The sequence below is a fragment of the Adiantum capillus-veneris genome, chromosome 16, assembly GCF_014529385.1.
Source record: "Adiantum capillus-veneris isolate H3 chromosome 16, ASM1452938v2, whole genome shotgun sequence".
Classification (NCBI taxonomy): Eukaryota; Viridiplantae; Streptophyta; class Polypodiopsida; order Polypodiales; family Pteridaceae; genus Adiantum; species Adiantum capillus-veneris.
This window is the reverse complement of record NC_140946.1, coordinates 137539413-137555854: the sequence shown is the minus strand read 5'-3', so window position 1 is coordinate 137555854 and position 16442 is coordinate 137539413. Positions and strand designations below refer to the sequence as shown.

The following is a 16442-nucleotide window of genomic DNA, read 5'->3' as shown; positions in this document are numbered from 1 at the left end:
CACACACATATACAGACACAATCAGAGCTAAAGACTCGCAAATTAGAATAGTTAGGTGGCCTTCCAAACGACAAGGTATGGAATGGCGGCTATGCTATCAGAGTAGTTTCTTGGATGTAGTAGATTGTTGAAAATGCTTCTTCCCAAAAGGACTTCGACAATCAGCAATTTTCAGCATCTAGCAGCATCTGCAAGACCCAAGGGTGCGATTTTCTCGCTCAACTAAACCATTTTTCTGCAAATTAGAAGGCACGATGAAGCATTGTTGGATCCCATATTGACGGTAAGCTTAGGTTGCTGTCAGACTGTGTGGACATGCCTTGGCAGTCAGCGAAAGGCAGTGACACGGCACATAATCATTGATGGACGTTTGCCCCCAACCAAGAAATTTAGTTTCGGGCTCACCAGGCCACCCACTCCATAGGCAAACAAAGAGACTCCATGATGCACGCATTGTGGACTCGACTGAACGCAGGATTGACGACACAAAATCAGAAGTGAATCTGCTAAACCAAGACAGCTCGCAGTACCTAAAGTGCAGTCTAAATTGCATATTACCCAAGCTCAGAGTGGGCGTGGGCAGTCTGACTCCACCCTTAAAAGGCATGAAATGTATATCTACGACCATTATCATCTTGAAATAAGAGAAATGATCTACTTAGTTGGTTTTAACAAGCTAAGCACAGAACAAGGAATCACAATCCAATGTCCAAACAAGAAACCATAGGCATTCAATCACATATAGCTCTTTGTTGTGACTTGTAGTACCAAAAAACCATGGAAATCACAATGACAAAAGCATGAGACACATACTTAGTGATACAAAAGAGTTTTCTTATTACAAAAAGGAGTACATTGCATAATTGGCTACATTCTGCACTACATTGCAGTTTCCAAGTTGGAATAATGAAATGATAAGTAGACCTCAGTTTCAAAAGGGTTTAGGAGTTTGAACTAAATACACATTGACCACTTGACAAAAAACTGCATCCACATGAGCCCATCATGGAGATTCCACTACCTTCAGAATGTGTGGAGCCAAGCATTGGCTACTAACAGCTTTGTTCTCATTACGAATTCTAATCTTCCTATCATCCAGCTGGAAGAAAAAGTGTACAGGTGGGTTAGGCATAGTGAGAGTAATCTCTTGTCGAATGTTAGACAATGGCTAGTCATCCTCTATCTGCAACATAAATGGTTCTCGTCCTTCAAATACAAGGCTCAACTCCACAGATGCAATGTCTCGTGTATCTTGATCAACACTATTCCATTCTCCATTCAACAATCTCCATCGTTGATACTTGAACACCATGCAAAGGGTTTGTCGCCCAATGAAATATCTGTAAAGAACATAATAAGGAAAAACCATAAACTTAACCAGCACACACAAATCAAACACCAATCAAAGTAGCATTTTCTTACCTGAAAACAACATCCTTTGAAGAGACCCGACATTCTATCGTTTCAAGATCTGATGATGCCTTGTAGCCCCAATTCTTTCCAAAGGTCTTACATAGCCACTCTTCACTCAAATTTTTCATGATGTAAGTGCAATGAGTGCGGTGTAGTCCGACACATGATTTAAAAATATGCCCAAAAATAACAATTGGGATGAACCAATTCAAATGTATGTTCATAGAGCCTATGCTAGGCTTCATTGCATTGAGTATGTCCACAAAAAGCTTACGAGTGCAAGTATGTAAAATTGAAGAGTTACATGCCGGCCACTCTCGACTACCCAGTTTTGGTAAAGCCAATGGTTCTAAAGTGCCGTATTCATAGCTACCCTTGGGCACGATGTACTTAGAACTATAGAAGAAGATTGCTTCATCTACAAGCTGCCTCGAAGATTTTCCTTCGTAAAGAAGCTTACCTATCTCAACATGGAATACATGCATAACTCCTATGAAGCATTCAATCCTTTGCCATTCAATGCTGTCAGAAGGATAAAGCACTGCACAAAACAAAAGAGTGTTCAATACCAGAGAGACAACCCAAAAGAAACCATCGAGCAAACATAACTCACTGTTTGGCATGTGACGTTGCATCTTCACTTTGGGATGCACACGAATATCTTTATCTAAGAATACATGCTGCACCAATGCTTCATTCACAAGTTGCAATCTAGTTTTCCGTCGTCTAAAAGCAAGTATTCTCCCCTTCCAATGCTTTGTTAGGTCAAACACATCCCGAGCACGAACCTTAAATGCCCCTTTTTGGCTTGGGTGCATAGAAACCCAATCATAACATTGGAAAATGTCTACAATCCATTCATCTGAATCATTTTTCCGATTTCTTACTTCCATCGACTCAATCATCGATCTTCTTTCCATAGTTGGTTCTAAAAGTCAACACAATACTCTAGATGTTAGCAAGCATATTTATTAAACCCTATCTACGTAACATACAACACAATATATGGATTGCTAGGTAACTTATGCTTACGCAGTGCTTATGGAGTGACCAGACTGAAGGGAGACTTCACTGGCCGTTCGATGCACCCTCTTGGGCTGATGTAAATGATGCTAATGGTGCCTCATGGAAATGGGCTGATCTGACCAGACCTTATGCTTATGCAGTGCTAGTACCTTCCGAGTGATGAACCTAAAGGGAGACTTCACCGACTGTTCAATGCACATTCTTGGGCTGATGCAAATGATGCCGATGATACCAAACTACCAGGGAAACAACCTAATCTGATGGAGGATGGTATGACTCAGTTACTATAGGTGGGAATAAGGGCTGATGCTCAAGAAAAATAGGGATGAACTAATGGCTGAAAACGCAGATGCTGGAGAGGATGATCTTGCATAGCGAGCGAGGAGGAGGTGTCCACCACCGCCTATGGGGCAAGGGCCTAGATCTAGAAAACCCAGATTCTCATGGAGAGGTATGTAAATCATGCAAGTGATGACTAACTTATGGGAAAATGGACTGAACTGAGGGAGGATGGTATGAGGCTAGTGTAGATAGTTTCTAGGGATGATAACTCAAGCAAACTAGGGCTGAACTGATGGCTGAATGCTATGACTGAGAATGTTGAAGCTGGGGAGGATGATATGGCATGGGAGCTGAGATGGTTGTGCCATCTGGAGTTATTGCCAGCCATTTCCCATCCCTCTCTTGTGTTCCAAAGCCATTGTCTCTCTCTTTCTCTCTCCCCTTTCGCTGCTACTCACTCTGACATGGTATCAGATCTCTAGGCCAGAGGATCTGCCATCGCCCATACACAGGAGGACCTTACAGAGTTTTTCATCGCAAAGGATTGCTCTCTTTTCCACCAGCATTTTTCAGCCAGAGTTTCTGCCTTCAAGCATCAGTGTTTTTTGCCTGACCACCAATATTTTGTGGAATCATCTACTCCTCTGCCTTGCCCTCTTCATCGCTCTCCTTTCCTACCCCCATCGCACCATCTGCTGCTCCTCTTTACACCTGCATTTTCAGCTTGTGACAGCCCAGCGTTTTGTGCAACAGAGAAACCCACTATTCACCAGCGTTTTCCCACTCTACTTCAACGTTTCCTCTGTGATCTTGGACAGAGGGAGCACCGAATCTTTGCCCCTTGGTCTCCCCGCTTGGAAGCTCAATAAGCATGTGACTTCTCGACATCTTTTCCACCATCTATTTGCTGATTTTCAGCCTGTTTTGGTGTTATTACAGCCCTTACCTCTCTCTCTTGGCATCGGGTGATTCCCTCACTGTGTGGATTGCTCAACCTCTGCTTTCCGTGGAGTTTCAGCCCCCTTCTACTACGTTTTCAGGTTCGGATAGCACCTCGACTTTGCTCCCTTGGCATCCCTTTGGTTACCCCTTGCCTCTCCCGTCACTTACCCTCACTTTGCGGTCATTTGGTGTTTCCTTGGCGCGGATTCTCAGATCTTCCACTTACTTTGCTTCTGATTCTTCACTTGAGACTTCTTTCTTGCTGATTATTTGTCTGTAGATATGGCAATTGACCCGCCATGCCCATCTTTCCTAATAGTGAAAAGCTTGATGGCTTCAATTTCGTGGTCTGGAAGATGAAGATCATGGTGATGATCATGCAGTTTGACCTTTGGGACTGGCTCAACAATCTTGCCAATGTCGTGTGTCCCAGCCTTGCTCCCGCATCTACTGCTTCTACATCGACATCACCATTTGCTACTACATTTGTTAGTCTACATGCTGGCTCTTCTACGCCTACAACTTCTTCTACTGGTACTGCTTCTGGCGGATAGATCCATAATGTGCTGCCATAAAAGCAATAAGAATGCTCCTCCGTGCGTACTTCCTGTAGAACCGTGTGTGAAAGACTCAGAAGGAGAAATGTGTACACTCGTCTATCAGTGTCGATCCAAACATCAACATCAGTTTGTGTAACAGACCCAGAAGTGACCACGGGCTTGATGGCCTTGGTAGAATCGGTAAGCCAGTCCCAGAGTCCATTGTAGGTGATGAGTGTCTTGATTTTCATCTTCCAAATGTTGTAGTTGGAGTTGTCGAGTTTAGCCATCTTTGAGAAGATCGTGAATCCATAGCCACTTGACCAGCCATGTCTCTATGTTACTCCGTGCGGAAGCGTATGCCACAAAATCTTGTGTAGATCAAGTTGATGTGAGGGTACCATCTATCCAAAGCTGCAGCAGTCCAAGATAACTGCTAAGACCACCACCAGATGGTGCCCGGACAAGCAATGGATGATTCTACCACATTGGGAACAAAAGTCCGGCTTGCTGTCCACCTAAGAAACAACTGCCAAGGTGCTAAAATCGCTGGTGTAGCGCTGAAATCAGCGTGCTCTTGCGCCACCAATCGGTACGGGAGCATTGCAGAAGTCGGTTTTGAGTATCCCTTGAGTGTCCCAGCCGTCTAGTGGCTGAAAATAGAGAAAAACAGCAAGTAACAAATGTAAAAAATAGTGTTGATAGAGCGATGTATACCTGTGGAAGGAACGGGGGCCTAAGAGGTAATGGAGGGGGGCACTGAGAAAGACAAGACCTGTAAATCCTCACCTTTGAAGCTAGGAACACTCATACCAAACTTGAAAACACAGCAAGAGTCTAAGAACTCAAGCAACCACAGAAGAGGTTAATGCCCCGATGGAAAACTCAGGCAATGAGGTGGTAGAGAATGAAGAGGGATCGCTGAAAAATGCAGCCGATGGGTCCTCTGCACTGCTAAAAATGCAAGCACCTGAAAGCGCTAATAAGGGAGGAAAAAATGCTAGAGTTGTCCCCTGTAAAATTCTAATAGGCAAAAACGCTAGAATTGAGGCCTAAGAAACACGAGGCTGAAAACACTCGGGCTTGTGAGCAGTTCTTCGTGATGGAATGCTGTTGTAGGCTGATCGCTAGCCTCCCCATGCTCAAACCGTGGTAGATGAGTGCTCCCCTTCTTCTGGTGATGGTACCATGTGAGAGTGGCGATGTGAGAATGGAGAGAGAGAGAGACTATTTCTCGCCTCGATTGGCTCAAGATGGAGTAAGGCAGTTGGGCATACAGGTTCTCATTGATATATCCTTGTCCATTACTCCATCTTGAGCCATGTGTATCAACCCCAAATGTGGTGAGATATGCCACCTATGGATGTAGTGGCGCTATCACACTCAAGGGGACAATACGGTTGATTTGCACTACTGTCCTACAACATCTTATCCTACAGATTTGGTCATGAATCCTACAGGTTTGGTCATGAATCCTCTTCTTCAGAAGCTTTTGACCACTGACTCCTTTGATTATTTCTTGATCTCTAGATGAAAAGGGGTGTTAACAAATAGGTCGTGGTTCACCACCACGTGTCATCTCTGATATGCCCCATGGTTGTTTTGTGGCTATGCTTGGCCTTATGTGATACGGTTAGTCGCTCATGTTGGAGACTGGTTGGAGGCCAATGTAATGTGCAACGGAATTGTTTTAACAATTCTTAGCTCAGGATGTATGTTTCGCACAAATTCAAGGGTTCCTTGGTACTTAGTGCTTTGTTAGTTTGTTTACTCATTAAATAGAGAGAATGGAGAATGTGAAAGAAGGTTCTGAGAGAGAGAGAGAGAGAGAGAGAACACCAGATGGGGTCCCAAACCTCCTCCAAGGCCCCCCCCCCCCCCCCCCCTCCATTACCAGAGTAGTATTTGCTTTAGATTGCACAAATCCAACTAAAAATTATACCTTTTGCTAGTTAAATGCTAAATGCATGTGCTATTGGGCTCATCACTGGGTTTCTAATCAGTTCTTTGCGATGAATGGGTTTGATGCTGGTGCTACCATGCAACCATGCTGAAAACACAAGGCTGCTGGCTGATCTAATGCATTTGTTGGTGCTGAGGCTTATCTGATGCACAGAGGCTAATCCCAAGGTTGGCGCCTGCAAGAGGGATCCATTTGTAGGGTGATCGCCATGCTCGGAAATCTGCAAAGAAGAGGTAAAAATGCCAACCAGTGGAAAATCGCCTAAGTGCTGATACTGAATCTAGAAAACTCTAGGGTGCTAATCCGCTAACGCTACGGCTATGGTGTTAATCTACTAACACTGAAGTTCTTCTACTTCTGCTCTCTTCTATTGCCTTTGTCTTCAAATGACTGACCTCAGTGCTCTTTTACAAGTTCTAATGTAAGTGACCTACCTAAAATTCTTGCCTTGTTAGTTTATTGATAAAGTCACTTAATAGCTATTAATAAGTGACTTAACTGGAAATGGTCGCAATTTGAGCCATTCTGTCAACTCTAAGTCTATCGGCTCTAACTACTAGATGCCTAACCTGGTGTGCATTGGATTTTGCAATCCTATGTCTTATACAAGGTTCTACATGCTGACAGGTTCAGACACCCACAACCGTATAATAACGCTTGAAAACTACCTTGTGAAATCAAAGGGTATGTATGCCTAACTAAATCGTATTAACATGTAGTTCCTTCCAACAGGCTCTCAAAGGTGCCATATCAATTCCTCGAATAACCTAAGCCCTAGAAGTAGAGATTTTGCATGTGCACATAATGCTAGTTGTGCACATGACAACTGTTAGAGTTTCATCTCTAGATGCTCCTCTCGATGCTTCGCACCCTGCTTACAGGTTCACACACATCAGGTGCACTGGCCCTTGGTTGTGGGTTGGCCACCTGTACACCTGCTGCACAGGGATCTCAGGCACACTTAGGGTATGCATAGCACATTGCCCATTGAGGCTCTTCTGAGCCACTCACAAGTTTTTCTCTGACCCCACATTTGGATGGTTTTCTTTTGCATGGTCGTGGGTGTTTTCTGGTCATTGCCTGACCTTGCCCTCCATCTCCTATATATAGGAGGGAGGGGCCATCTCTTCTCCCCATCTTGTACACTTAGCATTGTACCATCTGGAGTTTGGACTTGCCAGCCTTTGGCATATGCCCTCTCTTTGTCTCTCTGTGTGTTATAGCCATTGTCTCCCTCTTCCTCTCTCACCTTTCGCTGCTCACTCTGACATGGTATCAGAGCCCTAGGCCTTGGCTCAGCCATCGCCATACTTGGAAGGACTTTACAGGAGTTTCCATCGCGAAGACTCGCCTCAACATCCACCTGCGTTTTTTTGGCACTAGCGTTTTCTCCTTGGGGGCCAGCGTTTTTGCTCTCAGATGAGGGTTTAGTGGATTGGCTTCATCACCTGGACTTCTCCTCAGCAATTGCCCTCCTTTCCCATCCTCATCACACCAGTTTTTTGCCTCTCTATGCACCAGCGTTTGAGCCCTACAGCCCTTGCGTTTTTGTGTAGCAGAGAAGCTTTGTGACCCGCATTTTTTCCCCTGTACTTCAGCGTTTTTCTCAGCCTACCTTGGCTGGCCGGAGTCATTCTCCTTGCCCCTTGGTTTTCTTGCTTGGAAGCTGAACAGTCTAGTGATTTTGCCTGTGATTCTCCGACCTTTCCATTGCTGATTTGCAGCCTGTTTTGGTGCCACAACGTCCTCTACCTACCCTTCTTGACATCTGGTGATTCATCATTGTGTGGATTGCTCAACCTCTACGTTTTCGTGCAGCTTCAGCCCCCTTTTGCTGCATTTTTCAGGCTTGGACAGCACCTACTTCTTGCTCCCTCGGAATCCCCTCGGAGTCCCTTTGCATTCCCCGTCACTTACCCCCTACTTCGTGGTCATTTGGTGTTCCACCCGGCGGGGTTCTTCAGATCCTTCTCCACTCTGCTTCTGTGGTTACACACGAGACTTCATCTACTGTTGATTCCTTGCCTGCAGCTATGGCAACCTACCCCGCCATGCCCATCTTTCCTCACAGTGAAAAGCTATATGGCTTTGACTTTGTTGTTTGGAAGATGAAGATCATGGTTATGCTTATGTAGTTTGACCTCTAGACATGGCTTACAGACCCTACCAATGTCATGTGTCCTAGTCTTGCTCCCACATTGGTTGCTTCTACATCGACTTCATCACTTACTACATCATCTGTTATTTTTCATGTTGGCTCATCATTTGCCCCTACAACTTCTTCTATTGGTATTGCTTCTGTCAGATCAGGTATTGTTACACAGGATATGGTGGATCTGTGGCATCTCAACCACTGCAGGGTTTACTCCTTCATACTCATCAATTGAGCGGATAACGTGTTGACGTCTTTACGTTCTCACACTACTGCACATGAGGTATGGACTTTTCTCTGCAACATGTACGAGGCAAAGACACCCAGAAGGATCCTCACTCTAGAGAATACCTTGATGGACTTAGACTTTTCATCATTCCCGTCTCTTCAGGACTTTATATCCCGCATGCTTTTTCTCCACGACGAGTTAGTAGTTTGCGGTCTCCAAAGCTCTTCCATGGGTATGGCAACTCGCTTGCTTCTCAAAGTTCCCATCGCTTACGAAGCCTTGTTACAGTCTCTTACCACCTCTCCACACCCCAACCCTATCACTTGGGAGGAGCTTTTACCCGCTGTGCAGCATATTGCTTCACACATTCAGGATAGAGCAGCCTCAGAGATCTCTGGGTTCCACTGAATTGGTTTCTACATACAATGGGGGTGCTAGTGCTTCTACAGGACCGACTGGACCTGATCCTCAACCAAATAGAGCCACTCATAGGTTTTTTTTTACCCCACATTTGGATGGTTTTCTTTTGCATGGTTGTGGGTGTTTTCTGGTCATTGCCCGACCTTGCCCTCCATATCCTATATACAGGAGGGATGGGCAATCTCTTCTCCCCATCTTGTACACTTAGCATTGTACCATTTGGAGTTTGGGCTTGCCATCCTTTTGCATACGCTCTCTCTCTATCTCTTTGTGTGTTATCGCCATTGTCTCCCTCTTCCTCTCTCACCTTCCGCTCCTCACTCTGACAACAGTCAATGTCCAATATGTGTCTTACACCTATATGGAAATGTCCCTCCAATAGCATTGGCATATTTGTTGCATTCCCTTACTCCTCGATAGCCAAACATCACCCTGTTTGTTGGATCCCAAAAGACATCCCCTTTTCAGCCCTATAGTCTCTTTCTTGCATCAACAAGGTTGTTTAGTCTTAGGAATATCCTGATCCCCAACCATCTCTATCACCTGATCAACCATATCTCTTGCCTATTTGTAGACATACATCAACTACATTGACCATGTGTATTCATCCTCTAGATCAACCCCAAAGCAGTGTAACCGCAAAACGTTTCAAGGCCGAAACGTTTCACCCTGAAACGCGGTGTTTCACCACAAAACGTTTCAGTCCAAAATGAGAGCACAGTGAAACATGAGCTGACTGAAACGTGCGTTTAGCGACTTTGAAACTAAAACTATGGTAACTTGTTGTTAGTGAAACGGTTTGTGTTTCACTTGGTGAGCGAAACGTTTCAAGGCCCGAAACGTTTCACCTATCCTTACCTGCCGAAACGCGTTTCATGGTGACGCTGCCCCAAAGAAGTCAAGAGTAGTCCTAAATCAGACCCAAAGAAAATCAACCATCAAAAATCAACTTTTGGCATTAATAGAAGCCTAGTCTAATCTATGTCAGCCCAAGAAGAGTGCACAATCAATGAGCCAAGTCATCATTTGTCGGTTTGGTTCTCGGAGAAGTACATGCATTGCACGAGAGTAAGGTACAATCACTTGCACGAATCGTGTGCAACTAAGAAGAAAATACCACCCAGGTAATAAAGTGGGGGTAAATCATTGAGAGGGTTGGTTGGGAGCCATCACAGTGCCCTCGACGAGGCACATATTGTGGAAGCATTATATTGAGCTAAAGGTGCTCACGTGGATATGTAATCTTAGTGTGGTGCTCTTTGCAAGGTCTAATTTTACTCGGTGAATCTCAATGTCATCAACCCAAATGATCTTGTGCAAAAAATACTCAAAATGAGCAAAGCCTCCTGGATAGTGAAACTTCAAGGACAATGCCTAGGTAGTGAAACTTCAAGGACAATGTCACCAAAGAGGAGTGCATGAGCCTTTATTTGAGATCATCGATGCATTAAAGCGGTGGCTAATCCAAGTGCTTATGCACCTTTTGTGCCCTCATCTATATGAGGTATATCCCTATAATAGTGGCATTGGAATTTTGGATCCATTTCTCAAATCCTCGGTAGCTAGCCATCACCCCCTCTCTTGCAGCCCACAGGTGTCCTATGTTCATACCTCTACCTTTGTTTTGGCATCGGTAAGGAGTCCCAAATCTTAGGCATCCCACCCCAACCATATATACCTAGATGAATCTCAGAAAAACACAAATTCACTCCTAAAGAAAAGTGCAATTATAAGCTCATGACTATTAGCCTCATTATGTGTAGTACTGACCAACTACTATGACATCCTCACTAACATCATCAGTGCTACCCAATAGTGGGTGTAGAATCAAGCATGAACATATGCTGCCACATGCACACACCAAGCACACACACACACATGAGCATACACTCATACCATCGCAACCATGTCCATTTCCAGATTGTGCTCTTTAGATGCATCAAGCTAAATCTAAGAGGAACAACAACTTTACACAAAGAAAGAGAAACAGAGGGTTCCCACTTTGATCTTCACCAATGGCAATTGCTTTGACCTCTGACGGGGGTTCTAGATACACATGCTGACTTCTTTGATGGCGGTTTCTTAATACTCAAAATTCCCCTCTTCAAAGCGGTCCTTACCACTAAGATCCTTGCAAGCTTGATGAACCTTCAAAAGCCAAGCATTGTTTCTGCAAAGTGCAAACATAAGATTCCCCCCATCATAAGAAAAAGCAGTAGCCTTTATGTTATTCTTTATAAGTGACATAGAGAGAAGACAGAAAAAGCATTCAAGGTGCATATTTCTAGCATCAACACAAGCTAAGAAACACATAGCAACAAAAGAAACAAGATTGTGTTCCCTTTACACCACTCTATCTATAACAAAAACACGTTGTGTGTATTTTGAATGTCCTACAAATTTCAGCTTGTTCTCTCTTGCATGAAGCGTGACTTCATGTAGTTGAAAAGCGAAAAACTTCAGCCTTCCCTGTGAATATATACAGAGTTTTCATTAAAACTTGAGTGAAGAACATCTTTTCTCATATAGAGGCAAATAATCAATTCTTATTTTAGTGTTTCTGTACTCAAGGTGGTGAGCAGCTTGTGGTCTTGGTTTAGTAGAGAGAGAGAGAGAGAGAGAGAGAGAGAGAGAGAGAGAGAGAGATCAAAACAAGTCTAAAGGTGATAGTATGGCTCTATTGCAGAGAGCAAACTACCCCTTTAATCACACACACACAGCTTAAGCAAATTCTTGTATTGGATACGACAAGGGAAAATTGAAAAATAAAAACAACATATAACTTCAGCGTACAACTTGAAGAGAGAGAGAGAGAGAGAAAGAGAGAGAGAGGTGCTGCATACCCTAGATATTAGCAAGATGCGACAAAGCTTCTTCTATTGCCACCATAAATTTAAAGGAGGAGCTGTAATGGAAGCGCAACAGTGATCATAGGTGGAGAGGAAAACGTGAGTTTGGAGATGGGGTTGTAGAGAAAATAGAACAACGATTGGAATTATAGAAGAAGAGCTCTTCTTCTGGACTCTGTTCCTGTGGTCTCAAAACAAATCATAATATCAAGTAGAATAAAGCAAAACAACACAGAAGGAGCAAGCAGTCTTAGATTACTTGCTCTTACCTCTCTGTTTCACGAGCTCACAATGACGATGAGCATACCCGCTCTTTCCTCTCTGTGTGGAGCGTTCTCGTATCTTAGAATGGAGGGAAAGCAAAGCAATTAGAAGCTCTAAAAAAAAAAGAGGGAAAAGGAAGAGAGCTCCTCAAAATTTGAGCCGCCCTACCGTCTATTCACCAAAAGGAAATTCTAAAAGATTTAGAAATAGAAAAGTCACTAGACAGAAGTGTCAACATCAAAGCAAACCATTGGTTCCCCACTTCTTTTTTTATAATATTCTTATGGGGCCCTTTTGAGGGTTCAATATTTACCTAATGAAAGGGGTTCTTTTAATACCCTTTGAACGCACATTATATGAATAGTTTCTTTAAAGTGCACCTCCGAGGTGCATCCCTTCATTACACAACAATAGTGACAAAACTTTCTCTCCCTCTCTCTCTCTCTCTCCCCACATGTGTGAAGGCTACCAACTTTTTCTCCTTCTTCTTCCCTGTTCTTACATGACATAGAAAATTCATTTATATTACACATATGTATGTGAGAAGTGACACATATAAGTAGTATGTATATAGATGATAAGTAGTCTAGCTATATAACTTCACCAATTTTGATTCCTTTAGTATTTCAAGTATGATTAATGTCAACAATGCACTTGTGAGTGGTAAGCTCGATGTATATTAAATAAAATATCTAGCATTTTGATAGCACACATGTTGAGCTTGAAATTAAAAAGGAAGTGCTTTGTCAATGACTACTTTAGTTATTTACATAAGAGCAAATTTTGGAGATGATCTTATATTTTGATATATTTTGCAACAATGAAGGAAAGTTTTCAAGACAAAAAAGCTGACACATTTGCTATACGGTGAAGAAGAAATTATCATACAACTGTTGGATAGAGGCAATATTATACATTATAAATAAGTTTTGTTCAACACTTGTTCATGATCTACTGCTTGAGAAGAGATATATTGATGAGAAATCAAATTTATCATGCTTAAAAGTGTTAAATTGATTCCTCACTAAGGGGGATTTCAATTCATGCTTTTAATCAATCATCCATGAACAAGAGGAATGCAAGTGTTACAACTCTATAGGGAGAAGGAATGTGTGTAGTCAAACTTAGAGAAAGTTGTTAGAAATCACTTGGATAAGAACTTGATATGAGTGGGGATATGAAGCCCTTAAGAATCACAAACTCTGAATATATGAAAATTATATTTATGTCCCTATCTTTATTTTTCTCTTAGATTTTTTAGAAATTCAAGAACATTGTACGCTATTTTGAAAAAAGAAGTATAAAGTGGGTGTCATTTACTTTGTCACTCTATGATTGATAGATGATTTGTATGCATCAAAATTTTGGTGTAAGGATTGGTTTATGCATCATATTGTCTTTGGCATGTGGAAGGCCATAGGGTTCATTGTGCAAGGTTGTTGCAACATCGAGGCCATTGGATTCTTTGGTTGGATGAGCACCACATGGCAAGGGTCTTTGTAAAATAACTTTGTTGTCCCTTTGATTGTTTCCTTACACCTTCTTTGAGAGACAAGTGTCCCTAAGGGATTCAAAAGTCTTGTGAATAGAAAGCTATTCTCCAAGGGAGCATTTACTTTGTCTGCATGCTTGAAAATGACTTTAAACATCAAAACATTAAACAAAATATTCATAGGAGTTTGATCTTATGATGCAGTCTTCGAGAAAGTCTTTTTGTCTAAACGGCAAGTTTCCTCCTAATACAAATACAAACTAGAAATACTAGTAGAAATTTTCAAATTTGCAAAATATTTGAACTATTTTCTAGTATATTTTATCGGGGTTTTCTCCCTTTACCATCCTTTGTAACCGGCTAATCTTGAATTTCAATCGGCTTAAGCCTAAGCTCATACACACCTTTCTCAAACCTAAGGTATTGATAAACAATTCTCTCATTTGAGGATTTTTTAAAAAATCACTTCACTAAATTGTTTAATTCTTTTCTATGCTTATTTGAAAGCATTAAAAAATTCTTTTGTTTTGACTTTTAATGTGTCTTTTAATTTTACTTCTTTTTTGTTTTATTTTGTTTCAAAATACGGATGTGCAATGTGCACCATTTACCTTATGTTTGGGGGCCCTTTATAATATATAAGCCATTTGCGAGTAGCAGGTACCGACTAAAAGAAAATTAAAAAAAGGCCTAATTGAGACTTACCTTAAATGTTATTTAACATTTTTAAATTAAATGGATCTTTTTATTTCACCTTTCATTTCGCATCCTCACATGGCTTGACTTCTGTTGCATTCTATTCTTTTAGAATGCTAAAGTGAAGCTTCACCTTACATAATTCTAGTAAGTTCTATACATACATACATATATACACATATACATATATACATAAATATATATACACACACAGACACACACATGTATATATTTATGTACTTATGTTTATTAAACCTATCTTTTTTTATGAAGGCATTAAAAAAACAGTCCTTAAATAACAAGACATTAGGTAAGGCGTTTATAGCATAATCCGTCATTGAAGACAATGATGGGGGTCAAATTGATCAGTAAGCCGTTTTGGAACCGCTAGTTTGTAATTGTGTGTGTATGTGGGCAATACAATTTTATACTAAAACAATATAACTGCAACACTGATTAAAACCTACTTTCGATAAATCTTTCCTCCCCCCTTACTTTCAACAGGCCATTGTGAGTCCTCACCTTGTTTTACTTTGCATATGGACTGGTTGCAAGATGTTGAGCCCCCTTTTCTTGAGAAGGATATTAGAAATGTAATGAAAATGAAAATGTATTTATCCATTGCACCTGACAGATGGCAAAAGCATAAGCGGACTATGCAAAAGGATATCGTGGTGAACATATTTCTTGTGATCCTTCAAAATATGTGGATAATTAAGGATAATCCCTCATTAAATGGTGTTGAGTGTAAGTAAAACGAATAAGATAATAGAGATATTTTGTGCAATACCAACCGTATGAAGATGCATGTTGTGGTGAGTTATAATTTAAGGCGTTAGTTTACATAATGAGGGTAATCTTTTTTTGAGTAGGCAATAAATTTTAAACATTCGTAAAGAAAGCAAAAGAGATGAAGAAGAATGAACGAAAAGTTCTTTTTTGAACATTGTAGAAACAATCCCAGGATGCCTCCAAGACCTATTTGTGGACGAGGCTGCAAATATATTAGAGTTCGTCCTTGAGAGGGAATGAAATTCCCAGCTGACAAACAAGGAGAAATTTTGACAACCTCCAAGGATCTTCACTACATGCGGATTGGATTCTCGTCGAACAACCCGCCAGCAAGCAACCCCGCAGCTCGTCGCCATATCGGTGGCCACCGTCGCCACCCCCGCAATCCCACAACAACAGCAGTATTGGAGGTTTTCTGCCTACGGTGCACGATAACTGAGGGCCATGCAAAGTGGGAGATGCTCTCTCTCCACAGTTTCGTACTCTCTAGCCACGCCAATTGGACGTCCCTGTGCATAACTTTATACGATTGTATAAAGTGCTTGAGGAGCTTCTTGTCTAGAATATCTTCTTCTGGAATGCACCAATCACGGGATATGTCCAAAGTTGAGGCAGGGCCAGGAATCTCTGGGCTGTTTTCAGCAAATGCAAAGAGAGGGCAGCCGCTCCAAATGCCATCATGTATGCTAGTATCTTGAAGGCATGTGGCATTATGAAAGATGATGATATGGGCAAAAGAATTCATGATGATAATGTTAGCAAGGGGCTATAGCCACTACACAAGCAAACATGGAGAGGAAGAGAACGAGTCTTTCTTTTTTGGGATCACTTACAGATTGTGCTAATAACAAGGATTTATACCAAGGCAGAAAGATACATGCTCATATTTGCGATAGTGGGTTACTTGAAAATAACACGTACTTAGCAGTATGTATGTCAAGTATGGTGTACTTGTCCGAGCGCAACAAGTCCTTGATGAGCTGTCGTGCTTGGCACTGGTCCATATGTATGCCAAATGTGGTGCACTTCAAAAGTAGCTTGATGAGCTTATTGTTTGGAACGATGTCTCTTGGAATACACTGATTGTGGGATACCCACAAAAGGAGCAGAGACAAAAAGCTCTAGACTTTTTTTCAGTGAATGCAAAGTGATGGCCTTTGTCCTGATGACATCATCTACGCATGCATCTTGAAGGCATACAGGGCCAGGTAGCTCTGGCCTGTTTTCAATAGATGCAAAGAGAGGGAATCTCTCCAAATGCAATCACCTATATGTGCATCTTGAACGCATCATGCATCGTGTCTGGTGTTGGTATCAACAAAAGAGTCATGATGATATTGTTAGTCAGAGGTTGTTCATAGAAAATTTCATGCTTGGCACTGC

General features: G+C 42.0%; 1 protein-coding gene across 1 annotated transcript; it reads right to left on the bottom strand.

The window, feature by feature from the left end:
* Positions 1-327: 327 nt before the first annotated feature.
* LOC147439939 (uncharacterized) lies at positions 328-2231 on the bottom strand. The gene is made up of 5 exons (XM_086484088.1): positions 2027-2231; positions 1423-1954; positions 1217-1340; positions 1022-1099; positions 328-465 (listed from the first exon to the last, which is right to left on the bottom strand). Exons 1-5 carry the CDS (start codon positions 2229-2231, stop codon positions 328-330), a joined length of 1077 nt encoding a protein of 358 aa, XP_086340214.1.
* Between the last annotated feature and the right edge of the window lie 14211 nt (positions 2232-16442).